General features: G+C 37.5%; 1 protein-coding gene across 2 annotated transcripts in view; it reads left to right on the plus strand.

Annotated features, from left to right (window-relative positions):
* RP1 (RP1 axonemal microtubule associated) overlaps positions 1–20685 on the plus strand; it is a 48408-nt gene extending 27723 nt beyond the window's left edge. The window contains exons 6-17 of one of the 2 annotated variants that reach the window (XM_045581413.1): positions 616–767; positions 1778–1856; positions 4308–4383; positions 6122–6198; positions 6305–6336; positions 6496–6625; positions 8668–8771; positions 11182–11358; positions 13271–13483; positions 15296–15473; positions 19045–19176; positions 20271–20685. In XM_045581413.1, the coding sequence (XP_045437369.1) occupies positions 616–767; positions 1778–1856; positions 4308–4383; positions 6122–6198; positions 6305–6336; positions 6496–6625; positions 8668–8771; positions 11182–11358; positions 13271–13483; positions 15296–15473; positions 19045–19176; positions 20271–20287 (1367 nt within the window). In that variant the 3' untranslated portion in view covers positions 20288–20685. Of the gene's footprint in view, positions 1–615; positions 768–1777; positions 1857–4307; positions 4384–6121; positions 6199–6304; positions 6337–6495; positions 6626–8667; positions 8772–11181; positions 11359–13270; positions 13484–15295; positions 15474–19044; positions 19200–20270 lie in introns of those variants that run through there. The other variant, XM_036436938.2, reaches the window with a different exon arrangement.
* Positions 20686–25343: the final 4658 nt, after the last annotated feature.

Here is a 25343-nt window from a genome sequence, read left to right on the forward strand (position 1 = left end):
CTAAGGCTAAGCAGTAGTAGGACAAAGAGGAAAGAAAGCAATGGATATTGGCCTCACCCTATTGAAGCTCAGTTCTTTCTTCTTCATTGAAATGAAGTTCTTTTCCTTTCAAGGGTTGGGTCCTGTGTGCTTCTCTGCCCAGACAATGGAATGTGAGAGAATGGAGAAATTAAAGAGGAAAAAGATGGTAGAATATTTGTACCTTCTCCATATGCTAGGTGTTCCACTTCCTGTTTCTTGAGTCAGAGCAAGAAAGCTTCTCTACTCAGCTCCTGTGCCTACTTCCAGGTTCCTGGAACATTGAGTCCCAGATGGGAGATAAGAGGGTGAAAAATAAAAAAAATATATGGTAAAATCACTGCCACATGATGGTACTTTAAATACTGGTCTTCTAGAATTTCTGCTACTCTATTTTTCAATGCCTTCTTATAGCTGTTCCATGCATCCTGTCAAGATTTTATAGCTGTATTCAGTAGGAGAGACTGGGTGGAGTGTGTAACTTCATCTTACCTGAAACTGGAACTCTTGATCATATATATATGTATATATATTATAATTTTTCTAACATAAAAGTAATGCTTGGCATAAGAAGCTTATTTTTCTTTTTGTTGTCAGTGACAGTCTATGAAGTGCATGTGGCAACGGGTGAGCTTTGGAATTCTGGGACAGTAGCAAATGTCTACATATCAATCTATGGGAAAAAGGGAGATACAGGATCCAGACAACTATTTCGATCAAAGAGCTCCATCAATTTTTTAAGAGGACAAGTAAGTGATGAAAAGTCCTTTGTCTTATTTAAAAAAAAATTATTGTAAGAACACATAAAATGTATAATACTATCTTAGCTATTGTAAGTGCACAGTTCAGTAGTGTAGAGTACGCAGTCAAACCTCAGTTCTCAAATGTCTCCCATCTTGAATGATTTGGTTCTTTATCAAGTTGTTTACAGAAAAAATGTCTAACAAAACTTTGATTCTTGACCCAGCAACCCTTTCATATTGATACCTGTATGATCGATCATGTGTCTCTCAAATGACAAAGGAGAGAACGCGTAAGTATGAGTCAGTTTACGGCAAAACCTTGTTTTCACAGGAAAATTTTGCTGTGAATATTTATTGAGAAATATCATCCTGACAAAGTACTAGAAACTGTGTGATAAATCTGTCAGTGACAAAGCAGTGTTTCACTTTAAGCAAGTGTTAAAATGTAGGCAAAACCAAACATTATTGGATAGATTTTTAGTTAGATAGAGGCTCAGTGACCCTGAAGTAAGATTTAGTACAGCAAAGAGACAAAAGAGGGGAAGAATCCCAGAGAACAGCTAGTGATGTTTTACAGTCAGTAGACATAGGGGCTTCTCTTCCCAGCTCTGGGACACTGGGCTGGGGGGCTGGTGTGGGGCTGGGACCCCTTGCTCCCCACGGGTGGCCTCCACAGAGACGCTCCCCCTCCTGATGAGAAAACCAGCACAGGTGGATGTCAGACCAGCCTGGTCCGCACCTCCATTCCTCCTACCAATCTCAATGTGCTTTGAAAAATATGTTTGTAGGGAGACCCAATTTATGCTTTTGTAATGAAAAGAAGTTGGGTATATTAGAAAGCTGGGTATCATGTTCTAGAAATTAATATTATTGTTTTACTTTTACTTTAAACATATTTGAATATTTATTGAATGAACCTAATTCTTTTCACAATTTTTACTCTACCTAAATTTATGCTCTTGTTAGAAATCAGACTCATAGTACAGATCTAACTATACTTGTTTGATTTGTTGCAGACTGACACCTTCTCCCTAGAGGCTGTGCACCTTGGGGATTTGTACAAAATTGTCATGGGACATGATGGGCTTGGCCCAGGTAAGTATCTTCTGTAGGTCTGCTTCCATTATACTCAGGAAACTCTGTACAAATTTAGAGAATAATTATAGGAAACTTTTAATTGGCTGATGCTTAAGTATTGACCATCTGAAATTAAAATAGTATCCCCAGATATTCTTTAAATTTAAGGTGGATATATTTTTTTCATTGAAATAACATAGGCTTGACTAAGTAGCTCTTCTGCCTAGAGTGCTAGAGAAAGGGATGCATAAATATTGGCGGAATTTGGGATGAAATGCTGTGGCAGGGGAAACATCTCAGCATGCTACTGGTGGATACAGCAGCAGGATAGTCCGTGAAGTACAAGCTCTCGTGCCAAGCATGGCATGTTAGGGAGACTGTCCTGGCAGCAAGGTCCCAGGTGTATTTTCTGCTGCCATTTGTGTGTGCTCCTTCCTCAGATTTCCCATCAGTGCCGAGAGGTGACCCACCTCTTCCCAATGCAATCATTTTCTTCTAGTGTATGAAATAATCACAAGATAAACAAAATCCTTTAACAAAAGACAAGAGTATTAATGTGCCTATACCACAAAAATGCTAAAAAATAAACTTCTTAAAAGTATCAATGTGTAATTTTCAAAATGTTAAGAACAAAGTTCTCAGAGTCCCCAGAATGTCTGCAGCATAGCCAGAGGCTGAGGATCCTTTCCTTCCCAGCCAGGGACCAGATTTACTTCTAAAATACTTCACAATCAACTTGAAAAACCAGGTGAAGTGCAGCTGACGGGACATATTATATGTAAGGAGAACTGAAGAAACCATGTAAAGACTGGTAAGAGAAGGGGAGTCTCAGGGGCAGCACCCCTCGAAAAGCTGTGGCCGGCCTCAGCCCCTGTGACATCAGCTGCAAAGCTTTGTTTTCTTGGGAGTGTGAGGTCTCAACTCCACTCTGGGATCCCAAACCCAGAGCAGCAGAGACAGGGAGAAGACCCCACATGGTGTAGGCTTTAGGGTTTTCTATGTACAAAATCATGTCATCTGCAAACAGTGACAGTTTTAACTTCCTCCTTTCAATGTGTATGCCTGTTATTTTTTCTTCTTGTCTGATGGCTGTGGCTAAGACTGCAGTACTATGTTGAATAAGAGTGATGTTCCTGTCCTTAAGGGGGAAATATATTAGTTTTTGCCCATTGAGTATGATGTTGGCTGTAGGTTTTTCCATATATGGCCTTTATTATGTTGAGATATGATCTCTCTATCCCCACTTTGCTGAGAGTTTTGTCAACGTAAGAATCATTCAAACCTGTGAATAATTTTTTGCGAGTTTATTTGAGCCAAACTGTCGACAATTTCCAGGAAGCAAAATCTCAACAAATTGAGAGAATGCTCCGGGAAATGGCAGTTTTGCCCCTTATTTTATACGTTACAATCCAAAGATGAAATGCATGTGGGTTACATGAAATCCATTGGTGCTAGATTAGGGAGATGGGAGAAAGCAAAGTGGGGAAGCCTCTGGGACTGGATGAAAAGTAAAATGATAGGTACATGCTGCTTTTGCATAGGTGGGTACAGGCTAGTTAACAGTTAACAACAAACTGAAGGGTATTTGTGCTCTTTGCAGAGCAGTGCCTGTGCGTTGAGGCGTCAGGAAAAAGGAAAATTACTTTGACATTCTAAAGATATGTTATCATAGATTCAGAAAGACAATGGACAGTCTCAGTTAAGGTAATGATTGACCTTTGTTGGGGAAGATGTCAGTCTAGGATAGGGGTGTCGAACTCAATCAGAGAAGGGGCCAAAATCTAAAATCCAGCCTAAATCGCGGGCCGAATGGTTTACTGAACAGTCATAAACTGTCATTGTGATGGAAACGCAGCGGAGTGCAGTGATGTCAGCGCGGTGCGGGCCACATTGCAAGGCCTGGCGGGACGGATTTGGCCCGCGGGCCTTGTGTTTGACACATGTGGTCTAGGACATGACTATGACCCATGATTTGCTTTTAGTTAAAAAGTTTTAATTTCAGACCATCTGTTGTGGTTACGTTAGACCTCTGAGTTTGCAAGGCCACCACACAGGCCTTCCCTGAGCTAGTCAGGTTAGCATGTGGCCCCCTTTCGCCCACAAACATATTTTGGAAATAGTTCAGACATGTATTCTTTGGGAGATGCCAGGACCAGAATTATAAATGCAGTTTATGAAATCAACAGCAATTGCAGAATTATTCTATTTTTAACTGTTAGGAAAAACATATGGAAGTAGGCAACAGAACACAAGGCCTTGAAATATACTGTGCTTTTGTTACATGTATAAGAAATAGTTTTAAGTGCTTCTTTGAGCTTACTTCTCTTATGTCTTGCTTTATTTGAAGAATGAAAACTTAAAGGTGCCCAAGGCCTTTATAAACTAGAACCTCTTTCTCAAAACTTCAAGTAAAATCTGGACAATACATACTCACACCCCTTTTTTTTTTTTTTTTTAATTTGTGTTTAGGAAATGGCTGGTTTCTTGATGATGTTGTAATCAGGGATCCCACAACCAATCATGAATATGCTTTCTTCTGCCACAGGTTTGTAGATGTGCTTTTACATCGACTAAATTCATTTCACATTAGTTCCAAGTTCTGGAGAAATGGATAAATTATTCAGTTATTCCTAGTTAATAGTGCTTTGTTGGGTAACTTTTTTGAACATTAATTTTAGGTATTATTTCTTCTATGTAGAAATATATTTATTATAATTATCATTATTCCTGATTATATAAATTTAAATATTCCTTGGGAAATTAAGATAGATTTTAAAAATAAAATTTCTCTCTGGAAGGAGAATGAAAGTCTGTTAAGAAAACTTATTCTCTTGCCGGGACCGGTTTGGCTCAATGGATAGAGCGTCGGCTTGGGGACTGAAGGGTCCTGGGTTCGATTCCGGTCAAGGGCATGTACCTTGGTTGCGGGCATATCCCCAGTAGGGGGTGTGCAAGAGGCAGCTGATCGATGACTCTCTCTCATCGATGTTTCTAACTCTCTATCTCTCTCCCTTTCTCTCTGTATAAAAATCAATAAAATATATTTTAAAAAAAGAAAAGAAAAAGAAAACTTATTCTCATTGGATTAGATCCCAAATTAGGTTCAAAAATAGATGTATAAAATAAATGTATGTGGCTTTTTATACAAAAACTAGGGGCTCAGTACATGAATTTGTGCAACTTGAAGGAAACTAGGAGCTGTGAGGCTGTGGTAGGCACAGGGGCAGGCTTCGGCCCATCCTCCATGCCCCTGCCTGGCCCCTACCGCTGCAGCCCCTGATCCCCTGTCTGCCGGCAGACCCACTCCCACTGCTGCCACTCCCACATGCTGATGGTGCCAGCCCGCTTTCACTTGCTGATGGTACGGAGTGATTGGGGCCAGCACCATCAGCGGGTGTGAGCAGTGGCTGCTGCCCCAATCACCCCTCCCGAGCAGAGGGAGGTAGAGAAGTCCTCAGGGGTGATAGGGACCAGCAGCAGTGTGAGCAGAGCCAGTGCTGGCAGTGGGTGTGAATAACATCTCCAGTGCAGGCAGCAGATGCAAGTGGGACCAGCAGGTGCAATTGCTGAGTGGGACTGCAGTGCATGGAAGCAAAGAATTTTTAGTAACCACCAGAGGCTCGTCCCAATAACAGTGACCAGTACCCCACCTTGGTTTGGCACCTCTGCTCACCTTCACCATCCCGCCATGGCCAATGCCTGCCATATTCTGCACACAGTCCCTGGTGGTCAGCACAAATCATAGTGAACGGTTGTTCGGTTGTTCCCACCATTTGGTCTATTTGCATATTAACCTTTTTATTATATAGGATGACATGTGGACCCACTGTCACCAGGCCTTGATATTTGGGTTATTTTCCCAATGGTGATAGATTTGCTCTTTCTTTTGACATTTCCCTGTCTCTTTTCCCCATGGAACCAGTAACAGCCATTTATAAAATAACTGATATGGTTTGTACTCTAATTGGTGTCCAGAGAAGAGGATGAAATAATTGGTCCAGTGGATGTAAAATGTATGACCTGGGCAGTCTGATTGAATAATGCACCTGTCGATTAGGGAAACACATATCATCCTTACCTGCTAGTAGCTTCTCCTACTTCTCCCGCACTCACCTAGACATTTTAAGCATTTCCGTTTCCATTTTCTACTCTGCTTTTACCAACCAGATACCTCTGGCTTTTTGCAATGTCCATTATCCATTATTTCTGACTGGGCTAGATAATTGCCCATGGTTAGTGTAAATATAAAGCCAGAATATACTAGGTACACTCTCTTTCCACAGATGGCTGGATCAAGGGGAAGATGATGGTAAAATTGTCAGAGAACTGTATGCCAGGGATAACAATATCGTCTCTGCAAGTGAGTGTCATGTACACACATTTCCGGAAGAACTCTATTGTATGATGATTAAGGAAAGCGTGGATCTGCAGAAATTAATGGCCCTCTCTTCCCTTTATATCCTCAGGGCAGAAGCTAGAACGCAATAGAAAGGAAACAGTAAGACTTTAGTTTTGGCTTAAACATTATTTGGTAGAGTTTTCAAGTAGCTATTTGATGTGTTAAAAGAAAACAGTACAGGATGTTTGGTAAGGGGTATTTCTTAGTAATTTTCTTCTCTTTGTCTTTTTGTATTGTGTTTTTTATTTTTTTATTAAGTGGGCTGCAGAAAGCTGGAAGTTTATGAAGGGAAATACTCTTCAATTCTACAACAAGCTTACCAGAGGGTTTGTCCGTCTGCATCCAGATGGCACAGTTGATGCAGTTGGAGAGAAGACAGACAAATATGGTAAAATCACTGGGTAAAGCATGTGGTGCTGTGGCAGTTTTGGGAGCTGGAGAAAGGCAGATTTCTAGACTTGGATTAATTTACAGTTTTGCTGCTTCTTTTTCAGATGTCTTTATACCAGTATTGGGTCATTTAAATAATTCACTATCTGCATTAATACAAATGATGAATAGGTGACAGGCCTTAACTCTGGGCAGAAAATGTCATTGACCAGAACACTGCACCATGAAAACAATATTTAACATTACTAAATTGAAGATTAAAATGTAGGAAATTAACATTATAGTTGTTCATAGAAAGCCACAGTGTAGCTCTTACACAGTGTGGCCATTGAAGGAATTAAGTTGGTACTACTCAATACTGAGTGCCTGTCCTGTTCAAAACATAATTTTAAATAATTTGAAGGCCACAGAAATAGCTAAGACATTATTTTGAATTCCAGAGATTCAAAATGTAATGATGAAGACAAAATTTAATAACATCCCACACCTTATAATGCCCAGGATTATCTAGAAATATGCATCAACATGATTTAATTTTATGAAGATCCTTAATTTTTAGCCATTAAGATGAATTTTATTAAGGAGACAAAAATAAGTTAGAGCTTAATTAGGCAGAAAGCCTTCCATTTGGAGTGATTTGTAGAACTAATAATGCAAGTCCTTCACTTTTGGAAATATGACTTTAAATTAATATAAGAGAATTTCAATATACAGTGAAATCCTTTTAAAAATTGGAATAGTAGAGTTAATCTCTTCATCAGACCTAATTCTTAACTAAAAGCTTTTGCCAATGAATTAATTGAAATAAAAATATAAAGGTAGACCCAGCTAGTTTAGCTCAATGGATAGAGCATCAGCCTGAGGACTGAAGGATTCCAGGTTCAATTCCAGTCAAAGGTACATGTCTGGGTTGCAGGTTTGATCCCTAGTAGGAGACATGCAATAGGCAGCTAATCAATGATTCTCTCTCATCACTGATGTTTCAATCTCTCTCTCCCTCTTCCTTCCTCTATAAAATCAATAAAAACATATAAAGAGAGTTTATTCATTGCACTTGTTAACTCTAGGTGAATATACACATAGAAGGTGAATAAGTAAAGCAAATATGTAAATAATTCCATGTTAAAAATTGGGATTTAAGGAACCTAAATCACTCAATGACTACCGTAATTCTACTTCATTTGTTATATGCTGACTATGCTCAAAGTTTTGAGTTAATACAAAATGAGCTATATTGACAGTGGTGAAGAAGGAAAGATTGGTTTATTTTTAAAATATATTTTTATTCATTTCATAGAGGGAAAGAGAAATTGAAACATCAATGGTGAGAGAGAATCATTGATTGGCTGCCTCGATCCTACTGGGAATTGAGCCCACAACCCCATAGCTTAAGTTAACTAATTTATCTAAAGGATATTTCTTGAGCACCCTCTATATTCTAGGAACTCTTCAAAGTTCTGTTATATAACTGTACACAGAGTAGACAAAAATTTATGCTTCAAAAGCTTAAATTTTAAGATAAAAGGTATATAAAAGTACACTGAGAATAAAAACCATCAAGAATATAACGAAAGAATCTTTGTCATCACAATCATACAAGAACTAAAAACCATCAAATATATAATGAAAGAATCTTTGTCATCACAATCATATGAACCAGTCACCAATGCCCAAATCATATGTAATTACTTTTGCAATATATTATTTTATTTTATCCCAAATCTCTGAGATTTATAGAATGGTAAGGTGTTTTTACCCTAGAATAATTTATCTTCCTGGCACCACTAATGGTTATTTTTTTGGGGGAAAGGGGGCATGGGGCTTGTCTCAGAAGTTTACCAATTAACATGGGAAGGGATTAAAGATTTTCCCTGGACATTCCACCAAATTGCCAAGCAAGATATAGATAATCAACGGCTATCTTTTCACTAATTAAAAAAATTCAACTGAGAGATATTATTAGGAGACTTCAATGTATAATTGAATAACAAAAAATCCTTAAAACTATGAATTAATTGCTATACTTAAAATATTTTCCAGGTCTCTTTGATATTATTTACAACAAAGGAAATATATGCATATTCCAAAGTCATGAAATAAGGCATCTTTCTCTTGCTCTTAACAATGGCTTTGTCACTGGAATGGTAGGTAGTAATTTTACTTTTTATCATATATCAATAGCATTATATATATAACATATTTTTGCATAAGGTACTTTTATAAGATTATTGAATTATATTTTCCTTTGGTTTTTACTTTCACTTTCTTCATTCTGTTTTTTTTTTTTTTTTAAATAATATATTTTATTGATTTTTTTTACAGAGAGGAAGGGAGAAGGATAGAGAGTTAGAAACATCAATGAGAGATATTGATCAACTGCCTCCTGCACACCCCCTACTGGGGATGTGCCCACAACCTAGGTACATGCCCTTGACTGGAATTGAACCTGGGACCTTTTAGTCTGCAGGCCGACACTCTATCCTCTGAGCCAAACCGGTTTCACCTCATTCTGTTTTGTCTCACTAATTTTTGAGATTCTAATGCATACATGTTCCTAAATGTCTACAATTAGAATTTAGACCAAAACCAAAAAGCAGACCACTTCTTTGATAACATTCAAAATTTTGGTAAGCCTCCCAAAGGACTTGTCAAAGACCCTTTCAGTGTTACTATTATTTAGAAACAGAATCCAATAATTTCATGTAATTATGCTTTGTATTGCTTAGTTGTACTTGAAATGCACAAATATAGAAAGCTATCTTTAAAAGTCCACGCATAGCTGAAACCGGTTTGGCTCAGTGGATAGTGTCGGCCTGCGAACTGAAAAATCCTGGGTTTGATTCCTGACAAGGGCACGTACCTTGGTTGCAGGCACATCCCCAGTTGGGGAGTGCAAGAAGCAGCTGGTCAATGTTTCTCTCTCATCGACATTTCTAACTCTCTCTCCCTCTCAATTCCTCTCTGTGTAAAATCAATAAAATATATTTAATAAATAAATAAAAGTCCATGCATATTATGTATTTTGAAAAGTGAGACAGCATTACTGTCATATGCTATTTTATGTGCTTAATAGGTGTTATAAATTTTAGTCTTTGCATCTACCATATGAGAGAATCCATTATTATGCCAACTTAACAGAAGAGGAACCTGAAGTATAGGAGAATTATGTGAGCTGCCCAAAGTCTCAGAGCTAGTAAGTGGGAAAGCAGTAATTGAACACAGACCATCAGACTCCAGCTCTCATGTGACAGCTTCCTCATATCTGTATATATAAAAGCCAAGCAACCAGAACAACTGGAACTACCAGAATGACTGGTTGCCATGATGCACACTGCACCTGGCCAACTGGCCCAATGAGGGCAGGGCCAACTGGCCAACCTCCTGTGGCCCTCCCCACCAGGCCGGCTGGCTGGACACCACCCATGTATGAATTTGTGTACCAGGCCTCTAATAATTTTACATAATATTACATGATGATTTTAAATTCACAGCATGTTATTTAACTAAGGGAAATTAATAATTATTGAAAAAATCTTATGTGATTTGTGTCACCAAAATTTAGGTTAAGTGGTTAGTCAAACTTCCTCCATGAAGTCTTTTCCTCTCTGCCCCAGATTTAGCAAGGTGCCATCTGTACTATGTTTCATAGCACATTCTGCCCAGTACATGTCCTGGTCATAGTAAGTGTTTAATAAATTTGAATGTAGTGGATGTGGAATCTACTCAATTAAATTGAGTTTAACAAACGTTCTACGGCTTTATTTTTCTAAAATCAAATTAATACTACCTCAAAGTTCCTTGGTTGATGAGATATATTCCAGCCTAGTTATTATGAGAATCGTCTTGTTACACACAGATTTCACATGGAATCGGGTCTCGGAATGTCTGGACAGCCCTCTTAGCTTAGGGCCACACTAGTCACTGGTAAAGTACTCATCAAACAAGATAGTTTCTTGAAGGTTATTAGCTCTGTTGCTCATCTACCATAACTACACAAGGGAACTTAGCCTACGGCCCTAGTGTCATAGGTCAAGCCATTCAAGAGGCACCCAAGGCTCCTTCCTTTTCAGGCCCAAATGCCTTCTGGGGTACTGAGGAGAGATAGGGTAAGACAGTACCTCCAAACAAGGAATGTCTCCCTGTAGCATAACATCCTTTACTTTGCTTTTAAAGTAAAACACATGTGTCCATTTTAGCTTTTGGTCCCAGGTAGTCTCTCTCGAGTTAGGAAGATACAAATGAAGAAGTAAAAAAAATAAACAACGATAAAATACATATCAACATATCATTGAATTATCCTGTTATGGAATTATTTTTATTGTTACCTAATAGTCTACCATAGGTTCTGAGAATCAGGAGAAAAAGAAAGTTCTTGGGGAAAGACACTGGAAATTATGCCGGGGAATCAAAACTATTAAATTACAAAGACTTGAGATTATACAAATAGTTCAAGAGTGCTATAGAGTGGAGTAGACCTCTACATACATGTAATGTCAAAATGTTTTAAATTTACTCTCTATTGTTAATTCAAAGGATTTCCCCCTTTTCTTTCAGGCTAGTGGTGGAGCTGCTACTGAGCTACGGGTGCGTTATCAGCCCAACCGCTGTGCACTTCTTGAGTCAGCACAGGTTCCTGGACACACAGTTATCTTTGACTCTCATGGCAAAATAGCTGATGAATCATCAACAGGCTATGCGGGCCTTTCAAAAGAATTTGTGGTTTTAGTAAAGGTAAAATGGAGGAAAGTCACTAAAGTTTATATTTCTGAACCTACTTTCTTTTGCTCTGTTAAGGAAAGCTCTTGAATGGAATCATATGGGGTAATCAGATGTCTTCCCATGAGGTGGCATTGATGCCTATTGCCTTTTATTTACCCAGACTGAAAGGCCATAGGGATCATAACAGCAGCAACAAACCGATGGGAGTACATGTGGCTAATTTCAGTCTCCAGCCTCTAAGGAGGTCAACGGCACCTTGTGACTCAAAGTTCCTTCCCCAAATCACACTTTTATTGTATGGTTGATCCAAGACCCTCAAACAAACAAAAACACTCCTATCAGGTATTACATAAAGGGTTTAGACATTAAATCTCTCTGAAGGCCACAGACCTCTTTACGTAATATTAAATTCTTTACTACCTAACTCCCATCAGCAGTGTAGGCAAGTATCCATTTCATTGACTCAAGTGTTGATTATGGTCCTTACAAAATAACATCTGACAATTTTCTAGGGGGAATAACATATAATTTTAGCTTTATTTATTTTTTATTACTAGTGTGGGTTACCTTTCTTTATGTTTATACACCATTTGTCTTTTGTGACTTATGTGTTTATGTATTTTATCCATTTTTTTTCTACAGTGTTAGTGTATTTTTAATTAACTTTAAAGAGCTATTTATATCTTCCTCTTAAGCTGTTGATTGCATAAAATTTTCTTAAACATATCTTATATATTTAATATATCTTTTCTTTTATTCATTTATTTATTATATGAATACATTGAACTAATATTCATACAATGCATTTTATGATTCAGGTACTCTGCCAGCAGAATATTCTGTTTTATATTAGTATTAAAACAATTTTTAATAATGATTGTAAATTTATTAAGAGAAGTGTTTGTGGTTTGTATCGTTTTTTTTAAAATTGAATTTATTGCCAAAACCAGTTTGGCTCAGTGGATAGAGCGTCGGCCTGTGGACTGAAAGGTCCCAGGTTCGATTCTAGTGAAGGGCATGTACCTTGGATGTGGGCACATCTCCAGTGGGGGGTGTGCAAGAGGCAGCTAATCGATGATTCTCTCTCATCGATGTTTTTAACTCTCTATCCCTCTCTCCTCCTTTCTGTAAAAAAAAAAAATCAATAAAATATATTAAGAAATTATAAATAAAATTGAATTTATTGGGGTGACATTGATTTCTAAAACCATACAGGTTTCAAGTATACAACTCAACAAAACACCATCTGCACAATGCATGGTGTGCCCGTCATCCCAAGCAAAGTCTCTCTTCACCCTCATTTCCCCCACCCCTTTGCTCACCTCCACCTCCACCTCCTGCCCACCTCCTTTCCTCTGGCTGTCACTACACTGCTGTCTGTCTCTGTGTGGAATATATATGTGTATATATGTTTTGTATCTTTAAAATCTCTGCAGCATCTGATGCTGACCTTCACACTCTCAATAAAAAATGATTCATGTAAATCAGGAGTCTACCAGATAACCTCCTTTATTTTTGTTCAGTTTTGCATTGCAATTAAGCTATTTGGTATTTTCTTTTGCTTGTTTAAAAATATTTTTATTGATTTCACAGAGGAAGGGAGAGGGGAGAGAGAGAGAGAAACACAGGTGATGAGAAAGAATCATTGATTGGCTGCCTCCTGCACTCCCCACACTGGGGATTGAGCTCACAACCCAGCATGTGCCCTGACTGGGAATGGAACAGTGACATCCAGGTTCATAGGTTGGCACGCAACCAGTTTGCATGCCAGACGGGCATTCTTTGCTCATTTTTAATCACCGAGCTACTGGTAAGATCCTGGTCACTGCAGCTCCTGTAAGAGAGTGGCCTCTATTGCCACCTTCCTCTCGCAATACATGAGCTTATTATTTATTGCTTTTCTATTCTGCTTGTTGCTCTGAAGGGTGTGTTCCTCAACAGTGCTGTCGTTCTGCTTGCCACAAGCCTGTGCCAAGCCCTGTGTCTCCAGCCGGATGGCAGCTGCACTGGAGTGGGCAACCAGTCTGAAAAATCCTACTGGAAAGTGCATAAAATCAGCGCTGGGGTCTGCATGTTTGAAAGTGTGAAAAATGCACGGATGTATCTGAGGATCAAAGATGGCCAGTGTGATGGAACAGTAAGCATCTGTTCTTATTATTCTCAGCAAATGTTTAAGCCATTTGCCAATAATATATAAGAGAATAGCAGTTTCTTAACATTTCCTTTTTTAAGTTTTAACCTGGAAATAGGGCGTTATATATGGTGGTCTCCCTTAGCTAGTGTTTTTAATGAGTGGGGACGGCAGCTGAATGTTTGGTATGATTGGAGAGGAATCTGGACCCTTTAGACACTATTTCTGAAACATAATGTGTGTACAAATCACCTGGGAATTGTGTTAGAAAGCAGGGTCTATCTTAAACTGCAGTGGGACTGTGTGCTTGCATTTCTAATAACAACCAGCTGTTGGTGAGTTGGTCTGCAAATCACACTTTGAGAACCAAGGTACCAGAAAGTCTCAGTTCAACAACATTTCCTAGCTGCTGCTTTTGGTGCCTGAATTGCCACCAATGGAAACCCTGTACTTTGAATAAGGAAGCAATTGTAAATTCTAAGTATTAAGGGCTCTTCTTTAACACCTTAGGAGGGGATGTTGGAGGCAACTAACATAACATCTTTTATAGATTTATAATTTTCCTATGGATTGAGTGGCAAAAGGATTATATTTTCAATTTACCAATTAATGCTTCATGTATCAGTTCTTGTTTGAAACAGTTTAAACTATTTTTCGGATAAACTTAGAAATGCCCCCTCTCCCCTATTCCCCTACCAGTGTAAGCTCTGCCTGTGTGGGAGAGTTTGCATGAGCTTCTGGAGAGTTTGCATGAGCTTCTGGGTTCCTGTCTTGAGCAGACTGGTGAGTCTGCACTGATGTTCACAGGGCAAAAGAGAAAAGCATGTGCACACAACACCTTTAATGAGCGTCCTTGGTGGACTCACCAGAGGGTTGTAAAGGGCTATATCCCACTTCACAGAAGAGGGAGTCTTGCTTCAGAAACAGTGTCAGACTTATCGTCTTTAAACTGGTAAGTGGACTAACTGAGATAAAAAACAGGTAACAGGCCTGGTTGGGAAGCTCAGTTGGTTAAAGAATCATCCAGATATAACGAGGTTGTGGGTTTGATTCCCAGTACAATAATCAACCGATGCATGCACAAATAAGTGGAAAACAATCTCTCTCTCTCCCTCTCTCTCTGTACATCAGGAAGTAGCCTTTCCTTCGTATCACCAACATCCACATAGTATACAAACCTTTCTCTTCTGGGACTCTTACATCTTATAAGAAAACTTTCTTAAGGCCATCAAATGTGAACAAAGTGACATTTCTAATATTCAATTATAAATGGCATTAAAAAAGAGAGGTGATTTTGATTATCTGATATAGAGATGACTTCTAGGCTTCTAAGTCTTGAATTTTTGTTATATAGTCTTTGAGCAATTTGTGTGAACTCGATTTATTGGTGGCAATTCAATCCAGAAAATGTGGACTAGCCCAGAAAATTAGTTTATGTTTATTAGTAAATATAAATAAACTTTATGGCAAAAGTTCCCCTTTTTTCATCATTATGCTATTTCCTGAAAGGAAAATTTCACAATTCACTGTTCTCTCTTTGCCTACAGATGGGCAACACTGAGACAGAATATAGCTTCTCTGTGATTCCGAGCTCTTTTGTCCAAGGTGTGTACCTTTGCCTCAGCCACTCACATGGTCTCTGTTTCTGGATCTCATGGACTAGAGTCAAGTGCATAGAGGCAATTTATGTAACAGTGTCTAGATTTGTCATGAGGATTTGAAAATGAAGCAAAATTATATCCTTGTGAGCTGACTGGTTTTAAATCCTATCTTTCAGAGTTTGTTAGTAGTTACAAAATCATATTATATCAATTGCAGGGCACAGGAGATAGTGACTGTCATTTTAAAATTAAGAAGAACTTGGAAAATGCGTCTGTAAGCCTGGAATCTACAAAGAGCCCAGGGTTGTTTGTCGGACTCCAGTCAGATGGGCAGGTGAAACCAGTTGTTTATACCAAGCATGGGAATGTTTTCTTCTACCCACAAGTCATCAAATGTACGTGTATTTTGTTGTTTTGCTTCATGGTAGTTATGCACCCTAATATTTTCATCACTTTTTTTTCTCAGCAAATTTCTGGTAGCTATTCTAGAAGCAGTACAAACAACAACAACAACAACAACACTATAATAATGACCACTTACCTCAAATTCTGGTATTTAATATTTGGTATGAACATTTTGCTACATCAAGCCTTTTTATAGTTTTTTAAATTGGTGTGCATTTGTTTGTGTGTGTGTGTATCTCTGTGAGTGTATGTGTGCATGTGTGCTTGTAATTTATTTGAGGATATCTCCATATACACTTAGAGGGGATAGGGCTATTAGAAACATTCTCAGATTAATTGCTATTAATTTTTTATAATCACAGTAGAAAAGGAGGTTGGAAAAAAATTAACACAAATGTTATTTGAATTAAAATAGAATTTGAAAAAGAAGAAGTCTAAGGATAGGACAGGAATGTGAGTATTTTTAAACTGATTTTTTTTCGTATCTAAGTTTAGGGCCTCTAGCAAATTGAAGTAAGAATCTGAAATCTTTACATAAACAATTTAAACTTAGAATGTACTTGCTTGAACACCACAATGAGGCAACTCTGTTGTGTTCTTAAACTATTTCAAAATATAGTTTGCAGTTTAATTTGTTCCTGCTGTAGTTCCATAAATGTGGGCTTAATCAAAATCTTGATGATTTTCTTAGTAGTCTGACTCTTATTTAACTTCTTTTTTTCTTATCAAAGTCTGCCTATTCTTTTCTTATCAAAGTCTGTATATACATATACTTATATAAAGTCTGTATATATATGTACATATATATATATTATCACTATATGCATCAATTCCTTTTTAGCTTTTAGTTGCCATATTTAAAAGTCTGCTAATTATTGGGCTAGTATACCTTAGCTCACTGCCATCTATACCACCACGCCCGCTGTGCTCTGTGTTTCCACAACCTGGCACAGAGCGGCACTCCTACTCAACAAAATGGGCATGCCATCTGTCTCAGCAGCTCTGGAGGGAAACAGATGACGAGAGAGAAAGCAGAAAGATGCAGGGTGGTGTAGAAGAAAAAGCCGTGAGAAATAGCTAGCAGGTGACAGCACACATGTGGGAAGAGCACAGGGAGAAAGAAAAACTCATACAAAGGAGAGGGTAGGGTAGTGTAATGAAGCAAAGATGACAAATGAAAGAGATAGCACTGATTAGAAAAGAGGATGAGTAGAAGAAAAAATAAATTGTAATAATACACAAAAGAGATAATAAATGGGTCAACCGAGGGTATTAGTACCAGTAGAACCACTAGAAACAAAAGTATCCTTTCTTTTAAAATATATATATATATTACTGATTTTTTTACAGAGAGGAAGGGAGAGGGATAGAGAGTTAGAAACATCAATCAGCTGCCTCCTGCACACTCCCCACTGGGTATGTGCCCGCAACCAAGGTACATGCCCTTGACTGGAGTCAAACCCGGGACCCTTGAGTCTGCAGGCCAATGCTCTTTCCACTGAACAAAACCGGTCAGGGCAAAAGTATTCTTTCTTACAGGCTCTACAAGGTAGTTCTATTATAGAGATGGATGATCTGAGTTTTCTTCCCTACTTACCAGCTGTATTAATATAAAGAGTTTTGGTTTCTATATCTGAGTAACTGGGGTAATAGTGACATCTTTTCTATCTGCCCCACAGAGCTATTAGGGACCAAGTGAGTTAAGTGTCTGGGAAAGTCCTTGTTTCAGTGATAATAGCTAACTATTACGGGCAGTTATTTTGTGCTAGCCACTGCCAAGTACAGGTTACATCATTCAACATGATTTTGAAAAGTAGGCATACTATTTTTTTATTGTCTTTTGAGACTGCACTCTGATTATTTGATAACTTGCTTCATGATGGTTATACACCCTGATATTGTCATCATTTTTTTTTTCTCAGCAAATTTCTGCTGTTAGGCTTTTTCTGGTTGCTATTCTAGAAGCAGTAAAAACAACCTCCCTATAATAACAACCACATACCTCAAATTCTGGTATTTAATACTTGGTATGAAGATTTTGCTATATCAAGCCCCTTTATAGTTTTTTAAATTGGGTGTGCAATTGTGTATGTGTGTGTATCTCTGTGAGTGTGTGTCTGTGTGCATGTGTGCTTGTATTATATTAATTAGATTGTGATAAAATGTACTCTAAATTATACTTTTTCTTTCCTCTCCATAAGCTAATTTATCTTAGCATACATACTTCCTGTTTTCTGATTTTCCTTTTAATGTTTTAAAGTTTTTTTGTTGTTGTTGTTGTTTTTTTTTTTTTACCAGCATTAATCTCTAGTATCAAAGCATTGCATTATAAATAAACCATATGGAAAAATATATTTTACAGGGTTTGGTGTTGAAAAGTGTATTATTATCTGAAACTTTATCTTATAATCCTTGAAGGATATATCTGATGATATGAACATTGGCAGTCTTCAGACACCAGTGTTATAATAGTCTGTGCCATCACTCCATAAGATTAATTTTTGTTAATTCCTGTTAGCCATACCTCTAAAGTTATGCCTTCTCATGCTAACATATATTTTATGAGTCATCTTAACTTATTGACTGTAATCGTGGTATCAAGAAATAGCTGGTATTATTTCTTATTATATAAAATCAGACATCTGCATAACTTTTTTGTTGCTGATGATCCCTCTATTTTCTGACAGTCATAGTTTGAATTACTATAATTTAAAAATGGCTGTACTATGACTAATCCCTAAGAATAAAACACAAACTTAATCTTTGAAATTCTAAATACAAATAGTACTCCTGAGCATGGACTATAAAATTGGAATCATTATTCAGCTAGGTTGTGATATCTATTCCTGAACAAGACATTGAAACAACTTGCCTCAAAATAAAAGGCAGTAAAATAGTGAATGTTTTCATCATTTATAAGTATGGGTATATTTATTTGATTCTTATATTTTAGTAAAGTCACATGAAGTATTGTTTAAATGAAGTTTTAGTCCGTTTACCCTTTTTTTAAAAAATATTTTTTATTGATTTTTTACAGAGAGGAAGGGAGAGGGATAGAGAGCCAGAAGCATCGATGAGAGAGAAACATCAACCAGCTGCCTCCTGCACACCCCCTACTGGGAATGTGCCCGCAACCAATGTACATGTCCTTGACTGGAATCAAACCTGGGACCCCTCTATCCACTGAGCCAAACTGGTTTCAGGAAGTCAGTTTACCCTTTTGATGAAGGCAAAGTAGCAGATTATCAAAGGAGTTCCTGTTTAGAATCTATAAAAAATATCTTGAATAAGTCCTTTGATTCATGCTGTGACGTTAAATTATTGCTTTGATTTATAAAGCAGTGAGTAGATTTTGTAGGAATACCATTTATGCACAGCCTGCTGCTAAGAATAAAAAGTCATTTTCTGGAACTATGTAATACAGAGTAAAAAGATTTGACTAGGCATTGAAATGGAAATAATAGCAAAACTTAAACTTGCATAGTTTAAACATATGGTGAGTTTTCTGAGAAGAAACAAGTGATTTTGAAAGGATGATCTCCTTTAAAATCTTAATTTCAGTTGGCAGAGAAAACCCAATGGGCATGTCTGCAACACCCAGGAAAGAAGAGGAAAAGATCCAGGAGTCAAGACACCAGCGAGAAACACCACCCGAATCTGGGGCCAGAGGTTCCTCGCTCTCTTCAGCTGCAGGTAAGCAGAAGTTTCGTTTTTAGTTTTTCTTCTTCTGGTTTGTTTGTCTGCACTGGTTCTTTGTGAACACCTCAAGAAGAACGCCAAGCTATTTTTATAATATAGGTTACATTATAGCATATGAACTAGCTTTTAAGCTGTTATCTTACTTTTTTATGCTTTGGCTCTATATTGCAAAACATACATATATTTAAAAACTAGAGGCCCAGTGCACAAAATTTGTGCAAGGGCCTTGGCCCTGGCCTCCGCCTGCCGCCACTGCTGCCATGGCTGGGGGGCCTCTGCCATGGCCCCCACCTGCTGCATCTTTATCTGGAAAGAAGGACATCTGGAAGGATGTCTGGTCTAATTACATATTAAACTTTTATTATTATAGATGTGTTTATTTCTTTACCTTGAATTCAATGATCACTCCTGAATGATTACTTGAAAATAAGATAGCATGACATCATATTGAACTATTACCTACAAAATATCTTATAAATATATTTTATAAATAACAGCAAATTCTCACCAAAGTCTAAACAACAACAAAAATAATCTTCATTTCTCTGATATAGAAAATGAGGCACAAACCTTTAGGCCTCAGAGGTTTAGATTTTTAGTTTTTAGTTTTAGTCTGTTTGATCATTTTTCTCACTCTCTTTTTTATATTTTATTGATTTTTAACAGCGAGGAAGAGAGAGGAATAGTTAGAAACATCTATGGGAGAGAATCATAGATCAGCTGCCTCTTGCACGCCCCCTACTGGGGATGTGCCCTCAACCAAGATATGTGCCCTTGACTGGAATCAAACCTGGGACCTTTCAGTCCATGGGTCAATGCTCTATCCACTGAGCCAAACCGGTTTTGGCTTTTTCCCACTCTTAAATGTATTATCTTCTCTGAATGATATCTGACAAATTCTTTCTGTGCATCAGAATCTAGCATCTTTGGGTAAACTGACATAGTGACCACTGTCTCTGAACCATTTTTTAAAATAAAAATGAACCATTTTTTAAATCAATCTTGGGAAATAGATAAATTATAATGTTACCTTTTAAAATGTACTTTTTGAAAATCAGTTATTGGGTGTGCTTTCTTTTTTATTTCAGATAGCAACAGAAAATAGATGTCTCTTTCTGACAGCCCTATGATACTATCGTTTCAATCAGAGAAAAGAGAAATGAGCCTTTTGGATTTTGCTGTATGGACAAGGCCCAGTGTTATATTTCCATGTCAAGTCATGTATCCATGGAGCAGAGGGACAAATCACATTGCGTGAGAAACATGTGCTTAGTTAAAATTTTTCTCAGAGGGAGAATTCGATCTTGTGTCAAGAGGTATGGAACCTCAAGCTGAGATGGCCACCTCAAGTTAAATTTGACTTGGCTAAAAATAGCATCCTAGCTGAAATCTCTGGGAGTAGATAGATTTTTCTGAGTAGCAAAACATTTAAGAGAAAATAATCTATATATTTTATGAAAATTTGTTCTGGAGAAAACATTTAAAAAAATTTACCATTGTTCAGTGGGGGATCAAAAGGAGACATATGTACTACTATTTGTAATACTTTAAACAAACAAACAAAATATGGTGAAAGAAAAAAAAAAGAAAAATTTTACCATTGTTAATTTTCTTTAAAATTTGAGGTGCACAAGATGTTGATTTGATACATTTATATATTGCACTATGATTGCCATTGTAGGTTTAGCCCCTCTATCGTGTCACATAATTATTATTTCTTTTTTTATGATGAAATTAAGATTAGTCTCTTAGTAAGTTTGATATTTATAATAAGATGTTGTCTATAATTGATATACTATACATTAAATCTCCAAGTCTTATTAATCTACTAGCTAGAAGTTTGCACCCTTAAATATGGCTCCCTTTTGTCCCACATCCTCGCTGTTGACAACTACCATTTCACTTTCTGTTTTTACAAGTTTGGCTCTCTTTCTATCTCCCCCCCCCCCCCCCCCCCCCCGCCCATCTATAAGTGATATAAATGTCCTCAAGTTCCACCCATGTTGTTACAAATGGCAGGATTTCCTTCTTTCTCGTGGCTGAATAATATTTCTGTATATATCCAGAAGTGGGATGTCTGGGTCATGTGAAGAAATATCCAGGTCATGCTAGGCACAAAATAAAATTTAAGTCATTATAAAAAGACATAATTTCTTTATTGTAGTTAATGGCAATACTACATGTTATGGCAATAGAAATGGAGAATGGGCCAGGAATTGAGAAAAGGGAGACTTTATTAATTAAGCTGTTTAACTTTGTGTTTAGACATTGAATCCTGAAAATCTAGATGATAAAGGTTTCCTAATGCAAATGTCATCTACAATATGCCCATGATTTGTTTAAATTTTGCCTTCTGTGATTGCAGTAAAAATGGTTTTTATAAGTATCCTTCAAGTGGGGAAAAATGTCTTTACATATTAATATTACTTAAAAGACTGATTCATTACTGAGTGATTAGATCATGATTCTCTTTCTACTTCTATCAAGCATTGGTTAAAACTTATTTATTGTGAGAAATACCTTCCTCTTTGTTTTGTTATTTAACAGTTATGCTAGATAGATTTGGGTTATGTTAATTCATATAAAAATAAATTAGTAGAAAAATACTTTAGAAAACTCATAAAGCTTATTTCATACCTTAAAGACACCAAAACTAACTATTTATTCATGAAGAATGAGATTATATTTGTCAGTCTACCTTTAAGATAGGGCAAGATGTATGTAATTTGGGGGTTAGGTATTATAGATAAAATAAATCTGTCCTCTGTATTCAAAGGATTCATGTACTAGAAAAGAAAGGAAGACAAAGATCTAGAACTTATATAATATCACATCTATATATATAAAAACCTAAGCGACCAAATGACTGGAATGACTGGAACGACTGGTTGATCAGTCGCTATGATGTGCAGTGACCACCAGGGGGCAGACACTCAATGTAGGAGCTGCCTTCTGGTGGACAATGCTCTCCCACAGCCAACCTCCTACAGCTAGCTAACCTCCCTCTGTTCCTACCCCCAATCTGGCAGGCCCTGTCTGGCAGTTGGCTGGAGATCCCAACCAGCAGCTGGCAGGCGGCAGGAGGCAGGAGGCCACAGCCTGCAGCTTGGCTGGCAGCTGGCAGGCCCCAGCCGGCTTGGCCCTGATTAGAACTGGGTGAGACAGCTCAAATTTCATTCACTGGGCCTCTAATGTACAATAAATAGTGTTTTTGTAGTAGTAAGTAGAGGTGTATGTCATTAAATTTGCAGGGTTTTACTTTAAGACCAAGTTGAATTTTGATGTTAATTTTGTTAGGAAGAGAAGTCCCTCCCTGTGCGTCCCTGGTGCCTTTGAGCTGCTGTCCCAGACCTGGAACTTGAGTAAGTCAGAGTAAGTTTGTGTGTGGTACACCTGGGACTCCAGCAGCCTCCATCCCACTCAGCCACAACCCTTGCTGGTTTTTAAGTCAGAAATTATGGGGACTTCTCTTCCTGGCTCTGGAATCCAGGGCCAGGTGGGTTCCAGAGCCAGGAAGAGAAGTCCCCATAATTTGTGACACCTGGCTTCTCAGGGGAGACCTCTGCAGCTGAGTTTCCCTCATAATACTTACCCGCCACGTGTGTGTGTGTGTGTGTGTGTGTGTGTGTGTGTGGGACCAGCCCATTCTGGGTCTCTGCCCCTCCTACAGATCTCCATGTGGCTTCTTTATATCCTTAGTTGTAGGATTTCTGTAGATTTTAGGCAGTTCTAAATGATGGCTGTTCTTTAGTTGCAATTTCAATGTGGTTGTGGGAGGATTCAAGTGCCATGTTTACCTACGATGCCATCTTGACTGGAAGCCATGAATAAATATATATTTTAAAGTGTAAGTCTAAATAGGAGACTATCTTCTCATTTAATCAGGAGAGTTAGAATAATGGTATTTCTTTAATGTGGACCCCATATATCTGTCAATATAATGTTGCTTGGAGCACATCTTTTATTGCCCTTTTGGTATATACTAAAATCACTAGAATATTGTGTTTATAATATTCTTTCACTGAAAAAGATGCAACTGATTTTTAAACCAAATTTAGGCCTTTACCTTGATAACAGATTTTTTTTTTCTTCTTGGTATTAATCCAATATTCTAGCCTGTTGAGATGGCCTTGGTTACTAGATCTTATTTTCTGTTAGCTATCCCTACCAACGTTGTGCTTCCTGTGCTCTAATATAAAAGTCTACTATACCTTATACCAAGAAACTGACAAGGTAATGAATAACACAAGACTATTTGTATTAATTTTTTTGAAATACTTTTACCTTGCATGATACCTGTAGAGAAAATGCTTTAACTTTTTATTTTTTTCTAGATTATTTTACATTTTAAAAAATAGGGTTAAATAATAATCATTTTGTACTATCACAATTAAGGAACATTTTATTTCAGTTTCTGCTTTACATTTTAGTGTAAATCAGCTTTCTTAAACACTGTCTTGGGAAAGCACACAAAGGTTTATGGAACTTGTCTTTTATGCTCACACTTTCTGATGATGATTCATGCCTTTAATTGGCCTCAACTTTGATCAACCCATGAACTATGTATGGAATCAGCTAATTTGTTATTTATATCTGTGTGTAATTAAAGAAATTTTTTCCCCCCCAGAGCTTCAGGAGATCAACAGCACAAGAGGTAGCTTAGCTTTATTTTATTTTATATTGACTGAGTCAACTTTAGTGGTGCTTAATTAAAGTGTCTGTCACCCTCATGAAGAACATTTTGAAAAATCTGAGTAAGTTTTAGGTACTATAGATTTTTTTGGGGGGGAACCTCTGAATAAGTCAAATGATGAATTCAGAATCTCAATAAAATATTCTCTCATATTTTAAACCTCTAGTCAACAAAAGCAACTGCTTTTATGGTTCTCAAATGGATAAATTTATTACCTGAGACTAATGAATTTTGGTTCATTTCCAAAAGATCAGGGTATTGGATCGAACTAATTTTTAATTGGTAACAGTACAAATTTTAATTCATTGTTCTATATTATTAATTATACAATATTAAGACATGAATTTTAAAACAGTGCATCCTGATGATGATTGTTCTGTTTGTGCAAATGTTATAGCAAGACGAAGAGACTTTAGAGACAATAACACGTTTGCAGGTTAAATCAAACAAACAAGCTAAAAACACACACACACACACACACACGCATGTGTTCATATTTGGACACCCAAAAAACTAAAACAAAGTAACCATGGTGTCTTGACCCCATTTGTTTTTTCATTTTGTTCACTGGCCTTCCTGCCTCAGTCTCTCCCTGCTATATACAGCCCGCCCTGTTTCGGACAGATCTTTCTAATACTCAGAGCATGTCACCACCATAATTTAGAATCTTGACTTATTCCTGTCGTCTGCACAAAGGTGTGCCAACTTCCAACTTGCCCAATGCCTTCCATGGTCTCAATGTCTTGTTCAAGCACATCTCACTTAGTGTGTACTTCTTTCATAATGCCTGCTACTGCAGGTCTTCGTACATGCTGGACAGGTATTCCCTTTACCATAAATACCCTTCCCTTCACTTTCTGAAAAATTCTAGTTCATCCTTCCATATCCAGGTTACCTCTAGGAACCTTCCTGCCATGCCACCCTCTGTAGTCAATGACTCTCTGCTACGTCTGAACTTTGTCCTGTTTCTTTTGTTTCCTATGCATGTGTTTGCATATGTCTGTCTTTCCTACTAGGTAGTGCTTATGTCTGGAGTGAAACTGTCATTATTTATCTTTCAAACTTTTAATCTCTGCCAATAACATTGAGGGAGTAATAAACCTAACACAATGCCTAACAAACAGTAGGAACTAAAAGAAGTTGTCTTAAATTGAGCAAAAATGATCCTTTTAGCTGAGTCAAAGATATTCATAAGATCTTAAGTAGATAATTAGTATCCTAAAGAGTATCCTGCTGACCTAGATCACCAGTTACTCTCCGGGATGGACTCATGGACGTCCTGCGGAGTTCTCATCAGTAGAGATCTGACTGCTGTTGCTGGGCTCTGAAGAAATTCCAAGTATGTTTGCAAGGCTCCTGATTGCGATAGACTACAAATAACAGTCAGATGTTTACATAAAATACTTGAAAATTAAATTGTATCATAAAATCTTGTTGGAAAAATATTTGTGACCTTTTCTAGGCCAGC

The sequence above is a fragment of the Pipistrellus kuhlii genome, unplaced genomic scaffold, assembly GCF_014108245.1.
Source record: "Pipistrellus kuhlii isolate mPipKuh1 unplaced genomic scaffold, mPipKuh1.p scaffold_m20_p_14, whole genome shotgun sequence".
Lineage (NCBI taxonomy): Eukaryota > Metazoa > Chordata > Mammalia > Chiroptera > Vespertilionidae > Pipistrellus > Pipistrellus kuhlii.